This window comes from Abramis brama (assembly GCF_963993115.1).
Source record: "Abramis brama genome assembly, chromosome: 16".
Classification (NCBI taxonomy): Eukaryota; Metazoa; Chordata; class Actinopteri; order Cypriniformes; family Leuciscidae; genus Abramis; species Abramis brama.
The window spans coordinates 33,200,736-33,225,537 of NC_139978.1; the positions used below are offsets into that span (position 1 = coordinate 33,200,736).

The 24,802-nt window shown below is 36.8% G+C and overlaps 1 protein-coding gene across 3 annotated transcripts in view; it reads left to right on the forward strand.

Annotated features, from left to right (window-relative positions):
• The window catches only part of dock5 (dedicator of cytokinesis 5), a 65,462-nt gene that overhangs the window by 2,294 nt on the left and 38,366 nt on the right, over positions 1-24,802 (forward strand). For all 3 annotated transcript variants that reach the window (XR_014603031.1, XM_084087187.1, XM_084087188.1), the window contains exons 2-20: positions 4,613-4,696; positions 6,191-6,231; positions 6,351-6,406; positions 8,224-8,320; positions 8,491-8,639; positions 8,875-9,010; positions 9,900-10,057; positions 10,769-10,850; positions 11,356-11,485; positions 13,403-13,475; positions 13,671-13,813; positions 15,227-15,352; positions 15,531-15,655; positions 16,502-16,600; positions 17,741-17,813; positions 18,166-18,269; positions 18,894-19,074; positions 24,523-24,620; positions 24,703-24,792. Coding sequence is in view for 2 of the 3 variants with exons in the window: in XM_084087187.1 (XP_083943313.1) it covers positions 4,613-4,696; positions 6,191-6,231; positions 6,351-6,406; positions 8,224-8,320; positions 8,491-8,639; positions 8,875-9,010; positions 9,900-10,057; positions 10,769-10,850; positions 11,356-11,485; positions 13,403-13,475; positions 13,671-13,813; positions 15,227-15,352; positions 15,531-15,655; positions 16,502-16,600; positions 17,741-17,813; positions 18,166-18,269; positions 18,894-19,074; positions 24,523-24,620; positions 24,703-24,792 (2,045 nt within the window). In the remaining variant the exon portion in view is untranslated. The remainder of the gene's footprint in view (positions 1-4,612; positions 4,697-6,190; positions 6,232-6,350; positions 6,407-8,223; positions 8,321-8,490; positions 8,640-8,874; positions 9,011-9,899; positions 10,058-10,768; positions 10,851-11,355; positions 11,486-13,402; positions 13,476-13,670; positions 13,814-15,226; positions 15,353-15,530; positions 15,656-16,501; positions 16,601-17,740; positions 17,814-18,165; positions 18,270-18,893; positions 19,075-24,522; positions 24,621-24,702; positions 24,793-24,802) is intronic.

The window sequence follows — 24,802 nt, forward strand, 5'->3', positions numbered from 1 at the left end:
GATAAAATGTTAGAATATGATCTGTATGTTATTCTAATGTTGATCTAGCTTACTGCTAGTCTCATACAGACAAACTAACACATACATTTCAACACATTCAAATGCAGTTTAGTGTGATAGTGTAGGCTAATGTTAGACCAATGAAACAGCGCTGCGTTACCTCACAAGTTTAATTTGTCTAATAAACTGACCTGTGAGTTGTAATTCTGCACTTGCGTGTAGTTCGGTAGAATGAAATGTCCATATTCCTTTTATATCCGCGGGACTCGCGTCGCTTGTGGAGCTGATAGCTGTCTCTTAGCAATCCCGAACTGCTTCATATCACAGTCATGATAAAAACATCGATGTATTCAGTCATCCATAAACATTATTAGATCGGTCGGCTTGACGTTGACGACAAGATCCATAATTCTTAGCAAATGTTGCGTCATCAAACTACGCCTTTGTTATTGTAACGAGGTTAGCGACCCCTAGTGGCGAAAAATTCCATACTGTACGTTTAACTACATTAGTTAACATGAACTAACAATGATACTTCTACAGCATGTATTAGTCTTAGTTAATGTTAATCTCAACATTTACGAATGCAAAAGTTACATCTGTACATTAGGGTGAACATTTATATTCACTAACATTTACAAAGGTTAATTAATGCTATAAAAATATATTTAGTATATAAGTACATTTTGATAACACTTTATTTCGATGGTCCACTTTAGACGTTTAGGCCTACTATAAGTAACTTTCCAACTACATGTTAACTAGCAGTCATTAGAGTATTAGTAGACTGTCTGCTTAATATCTGATAACACTTTATTTTGAAGCTCCACAAACAGACATTCTACTGACTATAAGTAACTTTGCAACTACTTGTCAATGTATTCTACTTACCAGAACCCTAACCAAACAGTCTACTAACAGTCTACTAATACTTATTATAATAATACAAGTTGTTTGTAACCAATGTTTTTGTTGCTTCTGAACTCTAATCGCACTCATTCAAGCTGTTTTTGCACCATGACTTCAGCACATTTTTTGCTTGTCACTATAACCACAAGGCATTAGTCTCACTGCCCTTGTGAAGCACTATCACATATTTGCTCTTTGAAATAGCTCGGTTCATCGTGGTACTTGAGCGAAGCGCATAAAAAAGCTTATGACAAAATGACAAATGGCAGTGTGCTAGTGTGTGACTTGCTTGTCAGTGATGTCATAGACGAGCCTACACAAAGACGGTCAGAATAGAGCCTGTTAGCAGAGCCCACATCCCAGCATGCACCAGGCCAACACTGTGACACCTCTATGGCCCATTTGGCCAACAACAAATCACACGCTCAAATGGTGCCTAGTGTGTGAACTGAAGACCGCGACAGCTTTTTTTAAGTGATAAAAAGTCTTAATATGTTCTAAATGTAACCTGGGGTGGCAAAATTCTCCTTTGTGTTTGACACTCCTCTGAGATCTAGATTCGTTTGGGTGTGGACAGGAAATTTCATGCACCTATAAATGATTAATCAGCGAACCAGACTGAAGTTTATGTGCTGATTTTACGAGTTGTGAGATATGGTAGCACATTTTCTTTTCTTCAGTGTTCAAAGAATGTCAGATTGTAATGAACCTGTTCTATAAACTCAGCTGTAGATTAAACCGAAAGAAGCAGCGGACAGATTTCTCAGTTGAGTGTGCTTGAGATCTGCAGTGCGCTAGTGGAAGCATGTTAGGAAACGTAGCCTCAAGCTTTTTGGTTTATCTATGAGTCTTTATTTGAAATGAACAATGTGCATGCCTGAACAAGGCCTGAGCTATTTTCCTCTGGGCTGAGTGTCATCGCGCTGTAGATAGTGTGGCATTGAAAAATAACATTATTTTTTTTAGCTGTACTTTAGTTCGCTTTTTTTATTGTTTAATGCATCATGAGTGGGAGATTTAAGCAAAACATTTATACATACCCTGCTGTTCAAAAGTCTCTAATGCTCACCAAGGCTGTATTTAATTGATCAAAAAAATACTGTGTAATATTATTGCAATTCAAAATAGCTAATTTCTATTATAATATGTTTTAATATATTTTATTTTAAAAATGTAATTTATTCCTGTAATGGCAAAGCTGAATTTTCAGCATCATTACTCCAGTCTTCATTGTTGTTGTTGCGTAATATTTTTATGAAAACTGTGATGCATATATTTTTTCTGGATTCTTTGATGAATAGAAAGCACATCATTTGTTTAAAATCTTTCTTTTTTTTAACATAAAAAAAAAAAAGTTTTTACTGTCACTGTTGTGCATTGTGCACAATTTATTGCAACCTTGCTGAATAAAAGTATTCATTTACTATGATATATATATATATATGAAATAACACATTATATATATCATATTTCTGTGGTAACTCACTCAATTCCATTGCTCCTATTCATGTTTGATGTCAGCTTTTGAGGAAGTGCTAGTAGGAGGGCTTGACAGCTTTAGAGGCACTGAGGCAGTAAAGGCGGTGAGGCTTAGCGACTGATCATTTTCTTCTTCGCAGGGAATGTTTAAAGTGAACCATGTGCTTTGCACAATTGAGATATGATACTGTTCAGTTTAGTTACATTGATTGACAAACTGGTTTATCGCCCACCCCTAGTATCAGCCAATCATGTTTCAGTGATTGCTTTGTCATGACACTGTTCCTTTAATGTAATTTAATATGTGAATGAGGAAAGTCAAGCTACCCTTATTCATATTGTGCTTTTTTCAATACAGCTTTACAGTGATAAACAGGAAATGAACGATTCAGTGATGCAAACAGAATTGTGTTAGTGTGCTAAACTTTCCTGGACTTCATCTATGTATTCACATACTCTCATTTTTTGTGTGTAGCAGATGGAAGGCAGTGTGGAGGCAGATACATGGCACAAAGAAATCTTGCACTCCCACTAGTGTCCTTCAGACATGCACTCTCAGGTTCATCTGCAGTTCAACAGCACAAAAATGTTACTACTAGTATGAGGAAAGCACTCAGCACCTCTTAGTGTGTTCACATTCCACAAATCGGCACTTGTACAGTGCCCAACATTTCAGATGCTGTTTGTGCAAGCCAATATTGCATCCAAGTATATCACAAACTCTCCTGTCGTCTGTTGTATCCCTACAGCATGATGAAATTGACTTATTTTGCTAAGACAAGCGTCACTATTAATATTGCTGTCTCTGAATCTTTGGGGTTGAGGTTTATTTTAAGTGTGCCAAGAAAGGATCTAACATAACAATCAGCATCATAAAATAAATCATCATCAAATCATTAATTACAAGCAATCATAAGTGAGTTAATCAATTACCAACATACAGTATGTCATTTTTAAAACAATTTAAGGAATAAAATAGTTATTTTTTATTAGTTAAAGGCTCAATATGTAAGATGTATGGATTAAAATGTCCAAAAACCATCAAAACAATGTTATGTATTTTGTTGACTTGTGTACACATTATCCCAAATGTTTCCAACAATGTTTAAATCCAGAGAAATCAGCTATTTTAACCAGTGCAACGGTCCGTGTCATTGCGGCGCCTTGCCAGTGACGTCATATAAACGATAACCCATGATCATGATTCCTGTCGGATGTTTCCATTGGCTGTGGAGGTTGTATTGTATTGTATTGATTTATTTGACCATTTTGTTTAAAATACGATACATCTTTGCATCATACATTAAAAGAAACAAAACAAAGTCAGGGTAACACAATAAAGCCCTAGGGCTTATTTCCATTGAGGTCCTGAGTAAGGGGGGACAGAGCAAGTGGCAATAAATCAAGCATCAATCATCACATCCTTATAAACGCCAAATAAAAACCGTCAAGACAAAACTGTAAAATATTGTCATACTAAAATTGGCATCTGAGCCATTTTTTCAGTGCCAGCTTAAAACCTACTAAACTTCTGGTCATCTCCCATCTCCCATCTCCGTTAAGATGGCAACTCCCATGGTTCCTCACTGATTCACAGCGTCATCAGGCTATGCCTTTGTTATTGTTTTGAATAAGCGACCTCTAGCAGCAAAACTTACATACTGTGCCTTTAAAGTTATCTTTATTATATTATAAAAACTTGGGGTCAGATTTACTAACAGCTTGCACCAGCAAACCCTCTTTTGGCCTGTGTTCTTTAATTTGCACGTTGTCAGTAGATCTCAAGCAGAGCTTTTCACTCCCATTGGCACTTTTTTGGAATTGCGCTCTCACGCTAATTTAGTAAACACCAGATGATGTGGGCTCTTTTTGACCAGTATAACCACCCAGAACACCCTATCAACTGCAAAGCAACGTCCTTGCGTCATGATGGCATGTTTTTAAGGGCAAAATAAACTTGCATTATATTCTGAAAATCATTTTTTGTTGTAATCTCACAGGGAGTTTGGGTTGCATTTGACGTTGTTTGAAGATCTGAGTCATTCCGATAGGCGTCAGACATGTCAAGTGGCTGTTTCCCTGCAGAACTTGAGAACTTTCCACTTAAGAACTTGTGCAACAGTTTGTGCGCTGTCATTTTTTCCCTCTTTCACAGGACAGACAGCAGCCTTGTTGTTTTTGTTTTTAGTTTTCTCTTTGTGACACACTCTTGTCTAAATTTCAGCTATCTATAACTATGATGCCAAAGGAGAGCCAGAGCTGAGTCTTCAGGTTGGGGACACGGTACACATACTTGAGACGTTTGAAGGTGAGTGTTGAGTTCTTGGACACGTTTTGACACGTCCACCTACACTTTCTGATTGCGTGTTCACACTTGCACTGAACACTTAATCTGGGGTATCCCAGTTCTGGTGTAGCTTTGAGAGATGTTTGAATGAATGGACTTCACACATGACCTGAACACACAAATTAAGCACCATTTGCTTAGAGGATTTAAAGGGATCATATTTTACACTTTGTTGCAGTTTATTTAGCCAAAGTCCACTTATAATGTTAAAAGTTTATTTCCATGACTGTTTTCTACTCTCTCTGACCGTTAAGCTGGTGTCAAAGGGATAAATATAATACAAACATATAAATTCTCTCCGAATTTACTGACTATGTTATTGCAAATATGTAAGACTTTCTTTTTTTCTGTGTTACGACATTTAAAGTAATAATAATAAAAAAATTATTTTGTGTTGTTCAGAAGAAAGGAAGTCATACAGGTTTGCAATGACTTGAGGGTATAATAGTGCAATATTGTAAAATATTATTACAATTTAAAATAACTGTTTTCTATTTGAATATGTTTTAAAATGTTATTTATTTCTGTGGTCAAAGCTGAATTTTCAGCATCATTACTCCAGTCTTCAGTGTCACATGATCCTTCAGAAATCATTCGAATATGATGATTTGCTGCTCAAGAAACATTTCTGATTATTATGTTGAAAACAGTTGGGCTGTTTCATATTTTTGTGGACATATTTTTTTAACTTTGCTGTCCACATGCAGCTTAAAAAACAAATTTCAAAATACCATTCCATCTGTGATGGACTTAAACCTTTAAGTTTGGAAGTTAAAGTTGTAATGTAAATTCAAGTGATTTTTGTCTGACAGATTGGTCATTATAATGTTTTTCAGTTTTTTTTACTTGCTGAAAAGAACAGGAAACTTTTTAGCACCAATATAACAAAATGAATAGGAAAGGACTGTGCATTATGCACACAATTGATGCTTTATCTGTGCATTTTAGCATTCTTGTACTGCAACAAAGAATGATTGGACATTTTGTGTAAGTCTGTCTCCTTGTAAACTCGCTAAATAAGTATTTTCTGGCAAGGTTTATAGATATTCTTCTTCAACAGCACACAAAATGCACTCAAGCTAATTTGTACAGTCAACATTCACAAAGAAAACTTTATTATGTTACCATTATCATTAATCAGCTTCCACCATTATTATTTAATTTACACCCCCAACTCGGAAAGCTGTGTTTTAAAGACAATACAGAGTTTCCCACTGGTAATTATGACATTGTAGTGCTTGCATTAATGTCTCTCTTCTTGTAAATATGATTTATTTAAAAAATAGAAAACCTGATTTTTGTTATTTACAACTGCCTTAGTTTCAGTATTTTCGCTCGTGATATTGTTAAATCCGAACAGAACATCTGCCTTATTCTGTTATATAAATAATATAGAATATAACATCTGCCATCATCTTTCTAAAAAGATCTGTTCTTTTTCCTTCCTTCTCCCAGGGTGGTACCGAGGATACACACTACGACAGAAATCACAAAAGGTGTTGGGATAATTATCATCCTACTGATAAAATGACAATCTAATCATTACCTGACATTCTGCAGCAGGCAGAATGAATTGCGTGGGTTCTCACAAATGCTTCTTTGTCTTATTTCAAAGGGCATTTTCCCTGCCAACTATATTCATCTGAAAGAAGCGAAAGTTGAGGGAACTGGGTAAGAGGCAGATCATATGTTAATTATGCTCTATAATTCATTAATGAAAAATTGTCTATCACTTATTTAACCATGTGCTGTCAGAAAGATCTACAGTTCCAGTCATCTACCGTGGCTTGTAGTTTTCTCTTATACTCTTGACACCCACTGTTGCACTATTGTAACACTTGTTCAAAGCAGTTAAAGGTAGGGTAGGCAATTTTCGGAGGGGCTAGAAATAGCAAGTTATTTTTGAAAGCATGAGATCCAACCCTCCCTTCAGAGTGTCTCCAAAGCCATGCCTCCTTCAAAACACATAAACACGCACAGCAGGGAGCAAAAAAAAGCATCACGAGACGAGAAACGGCATTAAACTTCCTCATGTCTCAAAGCACATAACATTACAATAATGAACATAACTTTGACCTGTACCACCTGACTGCTGCAGATTAATTTCGACGTTGATAGTGTTGCTATTGAAACGCATAAATTCAAGTCACGAACCGCTCCGAGTATAACGTCACGGGTTTCATCTCTTCCTAATGACAGTAGTTATGGCGTGAACGCAGCATAAGCTGGTTGTTTAGGTTCAGGAGGAACTGTAAAAGGCGGCTGCTGTTTCGTTTGCGGCGCTCGGTGACTGACGTCTGTCTAACTCTGCATAGCATGAATTGCGCTGATGACGTCACGTGATGTCTGTGCAAACAGGTGTGCGGAGATATGGAAATGCATACGTTTACAGTCAGGTAGGACATCGTATCATTGAATTCGGACCGAATGCAATGATTGGACAAACATTTTATGGTCCTATGCCTTCCACAGATTATATTTATGCATATAAAAATACATTTAGGCCACTTAAATTAGTGATTGTTATCAGGATGTGAAGAGACTTTCAACCAGCATAACAAAAACATTTTCTGGAACAAATCAGACTGGAACTACCCTGCCTTTAAAATATTGCATGATTAATAAATATGGGTTAAAATGCTCTGAAATGTATCATAGCAACACATTTGGCAAGAAAATATAGTCTGAATCTCCCAGCATGCCAAAGTCAGACAACATGGTCACTGCTGACACAATGCTGACTGTTTTGGACCAAATTTAACAGTCTTCTAAGCAAGTGTTTCAACTGAATTCATTTTTTTCTCAATTCTCAACATGTTTAGTCATAGTCAAAATTAGTGTAATTAGTGACATTTTTCTGACATTTATCTTTTAAATGAGCATTTTTATATTTTTAATTTTACTCTTATCAGTGACATTTTTGAAAATAAGGCATTTCAATAACTTGCTAATAAACTTTTCATTGCCATTAAAGTGAAATGACTGGTTTTCATGCAATGGAGCATATATATATATATATAAAATGTTTATTTATAAAATGTTTTTTTTTTAAAAATAAGTAGTATTTCAATGAATAACATATTTAAAATATGCTTTGATTTGAATATTTATTACATTATTTAAGTGGTCCATTAGTGACATTTCTTAACTTGTCATGACTGTATGCTTACTGGCCGAAATATAGATTATTCAATATGCTGAATTGTGTTTTTAATTCAAAATTATCACTTAGTGTATCAAATAATACTGGTGACATTCTGCAACCAAAATGCCCAACGTTGCAATTTTGCGAATGTTTTCCAAATTATACTTTTTGTAACGATGGCTTCTTATAGACATTTAAAAAAAAAAAAAAAAAAAAAAAAATGCATGATGAAAATCAGTGCTTGAGTCTCCCAGGTTTAAGTAACTGCACAAGGCATTTTTATTTGATGATCTGAGAACCTGACTGAATCAGGTTTTTCTTCAAACCTTCTGTTGATGTACAGGAAACAAGAGACTGTCGTACCTACAGATTTGCCTTTGGTCCAGGAACTTGGCGCCACGCTACGGGAATGGACACAAATATGGCACAAGCTTTACGTGGTACGTGAGCCCACCTGTGTCATTTGTGGTTAGTTTGAGTTGAACCCATCGTCCGTTTCAGCTCAACACAGAGCTTCCCACAACGTGTTTGTTCAACAAAGACAAATCCCATCCCTAGTGTTTTGTAAGCTGTGATATAGTTTTTAATCAGTTGTTCGTCTACACACCAGAACAACAAGACCACGCTGTTCCGGAACGTTCAGCAGATGGCCTACAGTCTGATCGAGTACCGCTCGCAGATTGTGTCCGGCACGCTTCCCAACGACGAACTTGTGGAGCTGAGGAAGAAAGTCACCGCGAAAATCGACTATGGGAACAGGTGCGATATAGCTTCCCCAACCTCACGTTGTTTCACCAAACAGATATTTTGATAAGTTTTCATTTGAGGGGCTTGAATGTCTGTATATGTGAATTGCTGATATAAGCAGAAATATTGAATTTAACCTATTTAAGTTGATGGAATGCTTTAATACAACTGTTTATAATTAATGATAATACAGTAAGAATGTGTCAGCACTCTTGTGAGATAAACTATGACTGTGGCTGTTGCACAGGATTCTGGGTCTTGATTTAGTGGTGCGTGATGAAGCCGGAAACACATTAGATCCCGAACGCACCAGCACGGTCAGTCTGTTCAGGGCTCATGAGACGGCATCCCTCAGTATTGATGAGAGGATACAGGAGGAGAAGGTAAAACACTAGTTTTTGCTCTGTTCATGATCAAATTGGTAAAATATATACGCTGGTACTAGGAAAATATTTTCTTTCTAGTTGCTTGTTGACCCCTGGGTCCAGAATTAGCACGACTATTGCCAAATTGGATTTGATGAGTAATTAAAATTATTGGCTGTTTATTGTATAATGCATGGTTTGAGTTGCAATGTAAATTCACAGGAATAGCTGACAGAATCAAATTAGGAAGGATACAAATGGACTGCTAAAGAAAAACTAATTCACTGGTTGGTTATTCTGCTGTTATGTTATATAGGCTAAATATCTATTAACCTTTTATTGCACAAGGAATTTTTATGTATCCTCTTTGAAGCACTGTAGCTAAATATATATAATAAAAATAATGCAAAAGTTATTGTATTATTGTAAAAGGTATTATAATGCATGGTTATTTCCATGGCTGGTGAGAAATAATTATGGCTGTCATTAAAATTGACCTGCAACTGAAAAGTGTATTAAAAAGGTATTTTTGCACTTTGCACTTTCTTTGTACATTTCTTGATAATAAATAATCCCCCCTAATCAACATTCATTCAGTTAAACATATTGGTGTGCTGATAAAACCTTGCTTTTTAAATATGAATTATTATTTTTATATGTACTTTTTATGTTTGGTTTGTTGTGAAATTGTTCCTACAATCTTTTTCAAATCATTATTTGCATAAAAAATGTAAAATTGTAATTTTTTTTGCATTTTACAGATGCTTTTTTCCATTGCATTCAGGTATACATTTTAACAGCTAATGCATTCCCCTGGCATTGTTAATCAAACCCATGACATAACTTCAGTCAAACTGTCCACTACTTCTGTGTCCAGTCCTGTATTTTCTCTTTTCTTTTTGTGTAGATGCGGCTTCAGAGCCTGGAGAAACGGCGTCAGGCCCTCTTCAGCGGCGTGCACACGTACAGCATCCTAATGAATCTCAAAAACTTTGTATGCAACATCGGCGAAGACGCAGAACTCTTCATGTCATTATATGACCCTGACAAGTCAGAATTTATCAGGTGAGTCCGTCTCTTCCTTTTGTTTTGTTTTTTAAAAGCAGAAGGACAATAGTATTTAATGTCCGCTTCGTATCGATGGACTTCTGTTTGAAATAGAAAGTTGATTTAGTTCTTTAAAAGCTGAAGTACACCAGTATATTCCTCAAAGAGCAGCTTGTGTCGGTGTCAGTGGTGAAAATATTATGGCACAAACTGGACAATGAATAACATGTTATTTTATTTCATGAGTTGCTTTATGTTAGAGAGAGAATGTCCAAGAGACTGAAAACGAATCTGTTCTTTACAAGTCAACGAAATAGTTTTTCAAAAGATACATCAGACACCTACTCAATGTGGTTCTTTGCTTTCAGTTATAGCCTTTATATTTAAGAGCTTGCATCATGAATCATCAAATTTTCCTTGACATTTTGAATTAAAAGGGTATATTGTATTATGAAAACATACGGGTCAAGAACTCGAAAGATCCTGAGTCCATTAAAACTGTTTATTAAAGTCAAACTTGAAAAGTGTCCCATTTCGAAAGCATTGGATTTTTGATGAGGGTGGAAAATAGTCATGAATATTAAATTAACATTTAACATTATAAGTGGACCTGGTCATAAGCTTGTCATTTAAAGGCAACCTTCTCTTCACAGACCTAGTTTGGTTAGTAAATGTTGTTTGAGCTTTGGGGAAATCATTTTTGTGACACATTTTGTCTTTTCCTATCAGTGAAAACTTCCTGGTGCGGTGGGACAGCACAGGCATGCCGAAAGAGATCGAAAAACTCAACAACCTTCCTGCACTCTTTACGGTAAGAACAGGTTTTTTGACTACCGGTCAAAAGTTTGGGGTCAGTACGATTTTTTTTTTATTGTTGAAAGAAGTCAATTTTTAACAACCATTTGTCTTTTTGAATTTATTTTAAAATGTAATTTATTCCTGTAATCAAAGCTGAATTTTCAGCATCATTACTCCAGTCTTCAGAGTCACATGATCCTTCAGAAATCATTCTGATATGATGATTTTCTTCTTATCAATGTTGAAATGTGCTGCTAAATATTTTTGTAGAAACTGTTATTCATTTTTTCAGTATTCTTTAATGAATGGAAAGTTCAAGAGAACACCATTTATTTGAAATATATATATATATTTGTAATAAAGTCTTTACTGTCACAAACAAACAAACAAACGTTCTGACCCCAAACTTTGAACAGCAAATCTAAAAATGATTAAAAAATAAATAAAAAAGCATGGATTGTTTTGAATAGTTGTACGTGTTACCTGCTGTTCTTCTTCTGTGACGTCCCTGTGTTCAGGATCTGAGCAGCACTGACCTCATCAGACAGCGCCTCTTCCTGGTGTGTCAGATCATCCGTGTTGGATGCATGGAGCTGAAGGACGGAAAGAAACACACAGGAGGGCTGAGGAGGCCGTTTGGAGTAGCAGGTCCTAGATTCTTGATTATTTATAGATGGTATAGCTGTAGATGATCCAGAGCTTTTCTAGATCTTCTCTTCGTTTCATTCTTCATATTCGGAATATGTTTAGAACCATGAGTATTTGTCCCTTTAAACTGTTAAAATGGTACACTTTACAATAAGGTCCAATTAGTTAACATTAGTTAATGCAAATAACTATGAGCAATTCATTTGTCACAGTATTTATTCATCTTTGTTAATGTTAGTTAAAAAAAACACAAGTGTTCGTTTGTTAGTTCATGTTCACTCAGGTCCATTAAATAATATTAATAGATTTTTATTTTATTTTAATGATGTATTACTAAATGTACTGATATTAATAAATGGTTGACAAGTATTTTTTATTGTTAGTTTGTTAACTAAGGTAGTTAAGTGTAGCCATTATATATCCATGGTGAAAAAGACGTTCTATTAAATGTATTAAAAATGTACTTGAGAATGTTTTTAGTACAATACAAATATACTTTAATGCAATTTTATTACATTTAACAGTACGTCTTTTTTCACCAATTTCTGTGCCACTAGCATCCTGCAACAGAATTGCAAAAATATTGACCGTTTTCAGGCAGATGTCCTTCCACCTCAACAGGACGACACAAACAGCTTTACAGCTCAAATAACACACATTTTGTTCTGCTGACTACAAGTTCTTCAAAAGCAACAATACAAAAGACACATGTCTGCTTTTAAGCTCTTCAGCTGTCTTGGCTGCTGGGCTTCACTTATGAGTGCATTACTGCGAGTGCACTTTTTGTCTGTTTTCATGATCTTGGGGATGCGTCAACTTCATTTTGTGTGGTAATAGGCCTAACTTGACAGATGTGTGTGAACAAGGGTTTAATTGCATCAAGAGAATCACAACAATCTGTGTTTCTCTAGTATTCTGATGATAACACTTTTACTTTTTTTTTGCTCTGCCTCGTATTGTCAAATAACTGAGCAAAAGACATTATTTATCCGTATTGCCGATTTGTTTTTGCGAAAAATGGATTTTCCCAAGTCAAGCACGCATGACGTTTCACATCTCGCAGCTTATAGTGTTCTTTCTTTCTCCTGTTTATCATATTTCAGTTTAAAGTTTCCAGTTGTGCAGGTAGCTGAAAGACCCAATGATACTCTTATTATCTTTCCTTGGTCAAACTCAATAATGTCATATGAAATGTTTACATTGTGAATAGATGTTGTATCAAACCTACAGGTGACCCACATTTGTGGAAAATAGTTTTTTTGTTTCAATAGGACATTGTGTCAAGTGTTTTGACCTTTTTTTTTTTTTTTTTTACTGCTGACTCACTGTAGACAAAAACATCAGGTTGAATGCCTGCATTGTATTTTTCAAGAAGAAAATTGAAGCAATTTTTTACCGTAAGCTCAAAGACATATTGCAGCACTGGCTTATCCTGAGCACAGACAATACCTGGGTTATCTTGTTGAGAACATGTTTGTCCATTTTTTTCATGGTTGATGGTACACAATTAGAGAGCTAAAAGACATGAGAGGTTCAGGAAAAGCAATTATGAGTAGGCAGCATGATCACAGAATAATGATGTTTTTCTTAGATTTAATAATCTGATTTTGAAGATGATTTAGTGTCTGTTCATTTGGTATTCAAGCTTGCAAATCACAAGTCGATATTGAGGTTTCTATAGACTCAAAATTAGTCTATAGAAATCTTTAGTCAAAAATCTTTTATCAACATTAATAAATATTCAAAGAATTGAAATGAATAGTTTGCGCCACATATTTGACCTCCGAATACATCTCAAAACTAATACTTAGTTATTTTCTCTCTCTAAGGGAATTTGAACAATACAGAATGTAATAATTAAATGTAATGTATCTGCGGTTCGGATCAGCTCTAGCCTCCTGTTCTTTGTGTTTACAGTCATGGATATCACAGATATTGCCCATGGGAAAATTGATGATGATGATAAGCAGTATTTCATCCCTTTTCAACAGTGAGTATGTCCTTTTTGAGATTAAAATATCCTTCATTTACATGATTGGTTTCTCTTTTCATGCTTTTTTTGGGTGCACTTCTTCATGCATTGTTGTTTATCTTCGGCAGAGTCCATCATACACTGTTACCCCTAGGCTATATTTTGCTATTTCTTTCAATTTTGTCCTTCTCTTCTTGGACTCTCTTTTCCTAGGATTGCCATGGAAACGTACATCCGTCAGAGGCAGCTAATCATGTCTCCTCTCATCCCGTCTCGTGTCATTGGCGAGAACGAGCCACTGGCTGCCGTCTTCAACAAGGTCATCGCAACACGAGAGGTCAACCACAAAGGACAGGGTAAATCCAGACCAAAAGGCCCAAGCAAATAATCTTTGGTCTTGTGTTTATGTTTCTGGCAACAAATGTGACCTTGTGGAAGTTTCTTGATTGTTGTATGAAAGTCGAGTATTTGGATAACTTTGGTAGAGACAAATTTTACAGTTGATTTTAAACAAAAAAATCACTTTATTTTTATTTTAGTAGCACTTTATTTAAGGCCAGTCATGTTTTATATCTATCTTTCGTTTGGTCTGTCTGTCTGTCTGTCTGTCTTTTTGTCTTTCGTTTGGTCTGTTTGTCTTGTCTCTCTGTCTTTTGTTTGATCTGTCTGTGTCTGTCTGTCTTTCGTTTGGTCTGTCTGCCTGTCTTTCGTTTGGTCTGTTTGTCTTGTCTTTATGTCTTTCGTTTGGTCTGTTTGTCTTGTCTTTCTGTCTTTCGTTTGGTCTGTCTGTGTCTGTCTGTCTTTCGTTTGGTCTGTCTGTCTTGTCTCTCTGTCTTTCGTTAGGTCTGTCTGTCTTTCGTTTGGTCTGTTTGTCTTGTCTTGATGTCTTTCGTTTGGTCTGTCTGTCTTGTCTCTCTGTCTTTAGTTTGGTCTGTCTGTCTTTCGTTTGGTCTGTTTGTCTTGTCTTTTGTTTGGTCTGTTTGTCTTGTCTCTCTGTCTTTCGTTTGATCTTTCTGTGTCTGTCTGTCTTTCGTTTGGTCTGCCTGTCTTTCGTTTGGTCTGTTTGTCTTGTCTTTATGTCTTTCGTTTGGTCTGTCTGTGTCTGTCTTTCTTTCGTTTGGTCTGTCTGTCTTGTCTCTCTATCTTTTGTTTGGTCTGTCTGTCTTTCGTTTGGTCTGCCTTTCTTGTCTCTCTGTCTTTCGCTTGATCTTTCTGTGTCTGTCTGTCTTTCGTTTGGTCTGCCTGTCTTTCGTTTGGTCTGCCTGTGTCTGTCTGTCTTTCGTTTGGTCTGCCTGTGTCTGTCTGTCTTTCGTTTGGTCTGTCTGTCTGTCTTGTCTCTCTGTCTTTCGTTTGGTCTGTTTGTCTTGTCTTTCTGTCTTTCGTTTGGTCTGTCTGTGTCTGTCTGTCTTTCGTTCGTTTGGTCTGTCTGTCTTTCATTTGGTCTGTTTGTCTTGTCTGTCTGTCTGTCTTTCGTTCGGTCTGTCTGTGTCTGTCTGTCTTTCGTTTGGTCTGTTTGTTTTGTCTCTGTCTTTCGTTTGGTCTGTCTGTCTTTCGTTTGGTCTGTCTGTCTTTCGTTTGGTCTGTCTGTCTTTCGTTTGGTCTGTCTGTCTTTCGTTTGGTCTGTTTGTCTTGTCTGCCTGTCTGCTATCGGTCCGGTAATTGATTCTGAGATGATTTAGTCTGTGTTGAGAGATTCTGCACCCTCAGGGCTGGAGTTTGTTGACTGACGAGACCTGTCCGACTTATAATGGCATATTTTTTGCTCTCAGGTTTGTTTGTGACCCTAAAGCTGCTCCCTGGAGATGTGTTTCAGGTTAAAAAAGATTACCCTCATTTTGTGGATCGCACAACAGCTATAGTCAGGAAAATGGGCTTTCCTGAAATTATCCTGCCAGGTTGGTCTGCACATCTTTCAGACTGTAACATCTTCGTCTTAATAACAGTGCTATTAAAGCCTTTCTTACCCACTTTAGTACATCCATTTGCAGTTGCCTCTTCACCCAGATCCTCTATGACCATTACTAGTCAACCTTAATGTACAGTTCAGTTAGTGCAACTATTATGTCTCTACAGGTTATGTAAGGAATGATATATATGTTACACTGCTACAAGGAGAATTTGATCGTGGCAAGAAGAAGACCCCCAAAAATGTAGAAGTTATAATGAGCGTGTTGGACGAAGAAGGCAATCCCATGGAGGTAAAAAAAGACAAAAAAACATAAAATTTAATATTTACTAACATTAATATCTAGGCACAATCAGGATATTCCCACAGCATTGCTTGGTAAAGGGCACTTGTTAAAAACCAGTAACTGAATCCTGACTCAAAATAAACACATGACAACAGCTTCAATTACATATTTTTTGCATTAGTCATTTGCAGGTGTTACCATGGTACATATATAAAAAAACCAAAAAAAACATGGGATTACCATGGCACAACATTTTAGGAAATAACATTGTCATTTCACTATGAATGATCTGAATAAAAAAACACTTTCTTTGGTTCCACTGTCCTCCGTTCTCCTTGTTTATATTGACTAACAGTTTTTACTTTCTCTGTTTAGCATGCATAGCTCATCCACCCCCTTTATCTCTGTGTTTTGACAGCAGAACTGTTGCTGGCATAAAAACAGCTCACAGATCTTTCTCCTTTATGAAACGGCTGCTTTCTTTAAATGTTCAAACACAGCTTTTTACAGTTCTGTTCTTGCCAAATGCTATTTCGGTCTGTAATGCACAGTAATGTGTGTCCTGTTTACACCCGTGAACACTGAAAAATACAAAAATTCATTCTGAAACATTTCCTAAAAAGATCTCCCCCTTTTAAGGGATTTAAGCTTGTCTTTCAGTCTTGTTGTCATTTTATATACTGCACATTATGCAACACAGTTTCCTTCAACTCAAGCTGTGCTCTGCCAGTTTCTGGTCTTGTTAACATTGAACTTTTTCTGCTGCAAAACACTTACTGTATGTAAAAAGAAAAACTATTTTTTTTCCAGTAAATCTTTTTTTTTTTTTTTACCTTCTCAATCTCTCTTCAGAAAGCCATGTTTCCTGGAGCTGGCTATGAAGGGATCACTGAATACAAGTCTGTCATCTACTATCAAGTCAAGCAGCCCTGCTGGAATGAGACGGTTAAGGTACAAACACCAGGACGAAAACAAAAGCATCTGGGTTCAGGTTTTTGAAGTTTTGAAGCTAAAGGCCCTTTCATATGACTCACGCAAGCATTCTCCAATGCAAAGCATTAATCTACAGTACAGCACAACCTCGCTTTATTTTGTATGCAGCGTATTCAAGCGTTGTAACCAGTAACTCAAAGTTCAACATTTTCAACTTTTTTTCAACGCAGTCAAATATTATAACAAGTTGGAAGAGCGACTGATTCTTTGTGTTTATTTAATATCGCTTTCATTAAAACCTCTTTGCTAGATTTATTTTTGAAGCACTTCCCATAAGGCCAATCATGTTTTAATTGTAAAAGTAAAAAAAAAATCTTTTTGTCATCTCAGTTTCTGTTATTATAATTTGTTTTAACACATATCGCCACCCAACTGTCTAATAAATGTCCATTAAAAAAATGTGTAACACTTTACAATAAGGTTTAATATGTTCACATTCGTTAACTACAGTAGTTAACATTCATCTTATTTAATCTTAGTTTCAGCATTTACTAATACATTATTTAAATCAAAAGTTTTATTTGTTAACTTCAGTTAACACACTGTGAACTAACGAACAAACAATAAACAATTCTATTTTTAATAACTAAAATTAACGAAGATTAATAAATGCTTTAAAATATATATTGCTTATTGTTAAGCTTATGCAAATGAGACGTTATTGTAAATTGTTACCAAAAAGTGTTGCCACTATTTATAATAGTTTCTCAAAGTAAGATTGGACAAAATGATCTGGTACATTGTTTAGCATGTAAACACACACAATGTAAAATGCATATCTTGACGATCAGAGAGAATGTTTCCTTTTCATTCTTTCTGTAATGTTTTATTGTGATCTCCAGGATTTTTTCTTATTTTAAGCTCAAACGTGTTCCCTCTTCCATTTCCTATTTCCTATTTTCACTGCATACACCTTCCACTTTCATGCTGCCGTGCAAGAAAATTGCCCTTCTGTGACACTGCCTGCAATGCTTTTCATGTCAAGGTCAACTGACGCTTGTGTTAAGAGGTGTGTTTAAGCCCTTCACATGGGTCATATGAAAGGGACTTAAGAGCTGCACTAGAGTTTTCATTCACTCGCTCCCTTCTGTCCATCAGGTGGCCATTCCTATTGAGGATGTGTGTCGATGTCACCTGAGGCTGACCTTTAGACACAGATCTTCTCAAGATTGTGAGTCCCTATTGTGCATGATATTGAGGTTGCAAGAACTGTATGTAGAAGCTAAAGACTGTGGTATCTGTTCTCCTTTTTTCTTTTTCATTAATGCATTTATGCAGAGGTTCACAACCTTTTTGTCCAGGTCATGTTTGTTGCCTACATTTCACATTTTATATGGAAGTCCAACATGGGGCTAAATATTAAACTCGAAAAACATTTAAAAAAAGATAAAAGAATATAGAGTTTATAGAGATCTCACTTAAACACATTAGCATTTTTGCTGACCCCAGGTTGAGAACCTCCGCACTACTCTATGTCCAAGTTTGTTTTAATGTTGAAAGTTTGTCTGCTTACATTTCTGTAGCCAGAGATAAGTCCGAGAAGCCTTTTGGCATGGCCTTTGTCCGCCTGATGAAGTCGGATGGCACCACACTCCCAGATGGAAAACACGATCTCATTGTCTACAAGGTGGGCATCTTAAAGGAATGTTCTGGGTTCAGAATAACTGTTTTCTATTTGAATATATTTTAAAATGTAATTTATTCCTGCGATGCAAAGCAGAATTTTCAGCATCATTACTCCAGTCTTTAGTCACATGATCCTTCAGAAGTCATTCTAATATGCTGAATTGCTGCTCAAGAAACATTTCGGATTATTATCATTGTTAAAAACAGTTGTGTTTGTGAACAGTTTGTGAAAACCGTGATACATTTTTTTCAGGATTCTGAATGAACAGAGAGTTCAGAAGAACAGCGTTTATTTAAAATAGAAATCTTTTGAAACATTATAAATGTCTTGACTGTCACTTTTGATCAATTGCAGGCATTCTTGCTGAATGTGAAATGTATTAATGTCTTTCAAATAAAAAATATATTACTGTCCCCAAGCTTTTTGAAAAGTAGTGTTCTTTCTTCGCTGAAAGCATTTCAGTCAGTTAAACTCATCTTAGCACGTGTTCCAAATGTGAAAAGTTCTCTTCAAACTTTTCTAAACTTCCCTTTATACCTGCAGTATCTGTCGTTGTTCCATGTCATGTGGCCTTTCTGTTTCAAACATGCAGTGCCACTACAAGTTCCTCTTCTGTTCCTACAGGTGGATGTGAAGAAAACTGACGACGCCAAGACGTATTTGACTCTGCCTGGCTCGTATGCTGAAGTGGAGGAGAAAGAGAGACAAACGGGAAAACCCTTCCATCCTGCCGGTCTCATTCCTATCACCAAAGACAGCTTCCAGATCGCCACCCTCACCTGCTCTACAAAGCTTACTCAAAACGGTATTTCCTTTCGGAAAATCAACAGCACTTCCACCACAATCATTTATTATATTTTTTATTTAAATATTTCCACAATATCTCGCCCAAGAATGACAGGTTTGTCATAATTTACCCTCATGTCTTTGCAGACCTGACATTGTTTGATGTCTCTGCATATTAAACTTTACCTTCAGTCACACATTACCTTCAGATTTCATTTTCACATTTATTTGAGCGCTTTTCACTATGCATATTGCCAGGGCCGTCCATAAGGGGGGATAAAGGGGAACGTTTTCTGGGGCCCAGCCGCTAGAGGGGGCCCATGCAGTCCAGCTATAATTATGTTCATCCTAAATATAAGCAAAAGTTACCATATTTTATTTTGAACCAAAATAGCACCATTAATTGTTGAAAGTGAGAAAAAAATGCATTTTATTTAATGTTGCTTGAGTAAAATGTAGCCTGTGTCATAATGAAACACCCCTTTCCTGAAAATGGTCTGAGCTATTTTTTGTTGTACTTAATATCGCGAGCGGGCGCGGGCGCCGTGAGCGCTGAGCGAGCAGCAGGTATGAGTAGTGAGTTGTCGTCGAAAAAGATGGATAAAGCAAAAAAGCTGGCGGGGGCTAAACATAGAAAAAGAAAGAGGGAAAAGGAGATGGCATGTCAATTGATGAGACAGCAGCTAAATAAGTGGATGAAAGGCAACAGGTAGGATTTAAAGTGTGACGTCCAGGCATGTAGATCCATCTGGCCATCGGGACTACCGGGAGATTCCCAGTGGGCCGACGTGCTTTTTGGGCCGATGCATCCCATACTTTTTTTCTTTTTTTTGTCTTAACGGCCCATAAAACTGTACATTCGTTTCGTTTTGTTTTGTTTTGCTTAATCGGCGGCGCTGGGTTAGTGCCGGTGTAATGCATTGGTCAAAAAAAGTCAGCGTTAGTTTTTTTTCCTGAAACACCGGCCCATGAAACAAGTAGATCAGCGGCCCATTGGTTCTTTGGAACTATACGGTTATCCGGACCAGTGACGGGTAGGTTTAGGGGCGGGGTTAGGGGTAGGCCATCGTATGGTCCAGATAACGTATAGTACCGGTTCTTTTCTTGATGGTCACTGGGCTGGCCCAATCACATCTTTAAAGGCAGGGTAGGTAGGATTTTTCTAAAAAAAAAACATTCCAAATTTGTTTAAACTGTCTTTATATACCAATACATAATTAAAATGTAAGTACTCTGAAAAAGAGAGTATAAAAATCGAGTGTCTGTAGACCTCTCACGACTGTTGTAAACAGCTAATTATTTCCATTCACTCCACCTCCTCCCTTCTGGGCTCCTTCCAAAGCCACGCCCCCAAAACACATGAACGCGCGACTCCAAATGCTCAGGCTCAGGAAGACGCATTTATTTACCTGAGACGAGTGCAGAGGAAGGAGCGCAGTGCATGCAGTGACATCATGTCAGAATCACATGTAATAAACTTTATCACTATAAATATAAACAAATAAGATGGCTTTTAGTACTCACTATCAAGCTAGCATATCGATACTGGTAAAGTTTAAAATATATTTTGTTTGATTCGGTAACGAGCTATATTTAGGCTATAGGTAACGAGCTATATTCATAAGGCAAAGCTAAAAACAGGTTGCATAACTTGCATTGATACACGTTTTTCCATTACCATCAGTTAAACTGTGATGAAGGTGAATTTCGTGTAAGAGTCATAACATATACGGTGTTTTGCATGTAAGAGTTTACATGATGAAAACATTGTTGACTCTGATGAGGACTAACGTTACACTCCGGTGACAAGTACCGCATCGTCGGTTCAAGGACAGGTCCGGGGTCGAGGGCGAAGCAGAGGAGGTCGTTCAAGAGTGCGGGCAACCAGGCAGTGGCGGAGCCAGGTTTTTTTCATAGGGGTGGCCAGGCAAGGGCCAGCAACCAGTCTGGGGTGGCACAGAAATCTTAATTATTTTATCATAATAAATAATTTGACTATAATGTATTGGACTGTTTTAGTGCCTACACAACTGAATAAAGTTAATTTGTACTTAATTGTAATTGAGATAGTAGTGAATTAGGAATCATGGAATACTGAGTGAATTTTATATATTTTTTATTATTACCCACCACCTCATATTAAAATGAATTAAATAGTAATAAAAGGGCACACACTATAGCTAAAGTTCAACTTGCTCAGCTTGGTTCTGGTTCTCAAAATCTCTAATAGCTTGTTCTACATTGTTGCATCTTCATGGATGAGATAACATGCAGATAATATGTAGTCCAAAGATTATTGAACCTTCAATGCGTTTTATATAATCAATGAACTCTTCAACCAATTCTGAGTTTGTCAAAAAAAATGTTTAACTTTCTATATTAGTTGTCAAAATAAATAATTGCAACAGTTCTATCATACCTAAATTAAAAAGGAAAACAAAAGTTCTCTTTTGAATCCCCATGTGCAAGAATGTGAACACGGCGGAAGTCAACAGCACATAATGTAAAATGTTATGTTTTTCATAATGTAATGTTGCCAGAATGTAAAATTAAGTTATTTTATGGATTTAAAAATTATCCATTTTTGTTGTATCCATTCAAATTAACGCAAAATGAATGCCTATCGTCTAGTACAAATGCACAGTGCTCACATTTATTTGGACATTAAAACATTACATATCCATTTGTGCCTTATATTGTGATCTCACATAGCAGAATATTTTAATCCAGACACATGTGACACATGTATAACAAATACATGCATGCAGTTTTGACAGCTTTAATCGCCTTTTTGATTCTTACATGAGTTAATTGACGACAGAACTACGGCTACAGCACGCCGCATTTGCACGTGATGTGCGTACCGCAAGAACAGTACAATGGCTGTCAGCCGTATGACAGGAAAGTTAGTTAGTTTTACTGACATTTGGCCTGACAACATCTCATCTTACCGAAGATAGCCAACTGAATAAGGACAACGCGCTTTTCTCAGCATCTGACAAAAGTGTCACAAGCTTTCACACACATTTTCTAAAATAAAAGTAGCATCAGAAAAAAAGAGAATTACATTTGTTGTTGACTGCACACTATTCGACTTCCTCAAAACGGTCTTGCAACCCACCAGTTGAGATGGACTCTATATTTACTATGTGCATATCACTGTCTGATGTTCTGCTGAAGCTCATTCAGCACTTGCACATTTCCACACTCGTTTGACTTGCGCCTGGCGCTGAGGTGAAGTTGGAGTGTGCGTCTGAAAAGTCACACGTTTTTTGTGGTCTTAAAGAGACGGTTCAGCGTTTTAAAAAACGCGATTTTTGTCAATAAAAAAAGAGACAGAAACAGCAGTTGTGAGAGGGGTGGCCAAAGGGGTGGCCAAGCTTAGACCAAGGGTGGCCATGGCCACCCCTGGCCACCCCCTAGCTCCGCCACTGCAACCAGGGTCCGAGGAAGTAGTTTTTGCCTTGTTTGCCTTCGCTGACTGCATATGCAGGTGCTTTGAATTTTGAATGCTCTTTCTCTCTGCCATAATTTTACTCTTCGTAGGTTCCGCGCCTCTCTTGCACTCCCCTCAAATCAAACGGGTGCGCGCGCATATGGGCAGATCTAGCAACAGTGGTGGTAGCCATGGTTGCGAGAGTGAGTGACAGTCAATCAACTGAACCGTCAAGTTTGAATCAATTGGACAGTCAAAACCAATCAATTGTTTCGTCCCGGATGGAAATAATGAGCTGTGTTTATTGCAGATTAAAAGGTCTACAGTCACTCGATTTTTAAACTCTCTTTTTCAGAGCACTTACATTTTAATTATGTATTGGTATATAAAGACAGTTTAAACAAATTTGAAAAAAAGTTTTTTATAAAAATCCTACCTACCCTACCTTTAATGTGAAGTATAGAAATATACTCTTTCAAGTATAGAAATTAGTACAAAACTAATTATGAAAGTTTCCTTTATTTTTCAGTGCATTTGTTTTACAATATATGGCTATTATATCATGGGATTAATATTATAACTATTATCATGTAGTAGTGTAATGTAGACAGACACTGTAACTAAAAGAGGTTTTAATTTTTAATTTGCACACTGAATATGGGTTGGAGTTTTTAATTTTGAACTCTCAAAGTGCACCAGATTGATGAATTTAACATTAAAAAGCACAAAATTTTCTTACGGGGGGTGCCCCCCTACCCCCTAGAGATACAGAGGTCCACTCATAGATATCATATAAAGGCTAGATGTCTTAAGGCGGAGTCACTTCCGGCATCACCGGCGGCCATCTTAGGACAGGGCTCTGTGAATTAAGGTGAGTGAGCAGCACGCACACAAATCCTCTTATCTCGCTGAAATCTGGACGGATTTACAAACGGTTTGGTTTCTTACAAACGTTATTAACGTGGCTATAATTCTGAATGCTTAAACATTTTGAACATAATTATTCATATGTATGCAGTATAATAGCTACATCTCTGACGTTTATAACAAACCAAACCGTTTGAAAATCGGTAGAAAATTGAGCAAGTTATGGTTATTTAAAAGTACATGCACCATGTTATGAGTGAGCGAGCACCCTGTCTTAAGATGGCCGCCGTGTGCGGATGTCGAGCTCCATTGGCCAGCAGCGCGGACGAGACATCTAGCCTTTATATGATATCTATGGGTCCACTCACCACAGCTTTACCAAAAATCCTGTAAGAAACACTGGTATTGCTATGGCAATGCAGTTTATATATATATATTTATTTATTTATTTATTTGATTCATCACTGTGGAGTATAGTTCAATTGTATTAATAAATGACATTTTTTTACTTATTTCATCTATTAACTCTCACTCGTTCCTACTCACTCATTACATGGCACACTTATTTATTTATTTATTTGTTGTTTCTTTTGTTTTGTTTTGTCACTCAGTGACAGCAAAATTGTTGCTGCATACCCTTCTGACACTGGGTAGTTGCGCCCCTAAGTCTCTCTCAGTTAAATGTATGTGTTAATGTAGGAGAGAGAGAGAGAGCACACGCATGATATGAGTAGCCTATAGCAGATTTGGGGAGGGCCCATTCACTGGACCTTTTCAGGGGCCCAGTCATTTCTGTGGGCGGGCCTGCATATTGCCAAAGCAGCTTTACAGAAAATACATTTTTCAAGGTTACAATTAAGATGAATCTGTGATCAGAGGTGACTGTGTCAAAATATGAATGTCCATAAGGCAGAAATACACAGTTGTAAGAAAATCACACCGTTAGCTAACGTCATGTATTCATTTAAGCAGAAACAATGAGCAATGACGTTAAAGCAGTGATTACATGTGATCATATGATTTGGAACGAGGGATGAAAATAGATAATGACAAACGTTTAATTTTGTGCTAAACTCTCACAGTATGTAACAGTATGAAACAGTAAAGTTCTTATTCAGTAAAGTTGGTGGATTTGTAAAACTTTTTTAATTTCCTCTGTCTCAGTTGACCTTCTGGGGCTTCTCAACTGGAGATCAAACACTGAGAGACTTGGAGAAATTCTTCAGAAACTGATGGAAGTAGATGGAGGGGAGATTATTAAAGTAAGGTTGTGAGAAAATACAACATTGGCCTTCTGCAAAATGCTGCTTTATGATCTAAAGTTTTTGTTGTGTGTTTCTGTAGTTCCTGCAGGACACACTAGACGCTCTCTTTAATATCATGATGGAGACCTCAGAGGAAGAAACCTATGATACACCAGTTTTCAATGCCTTGGCAAGTATTG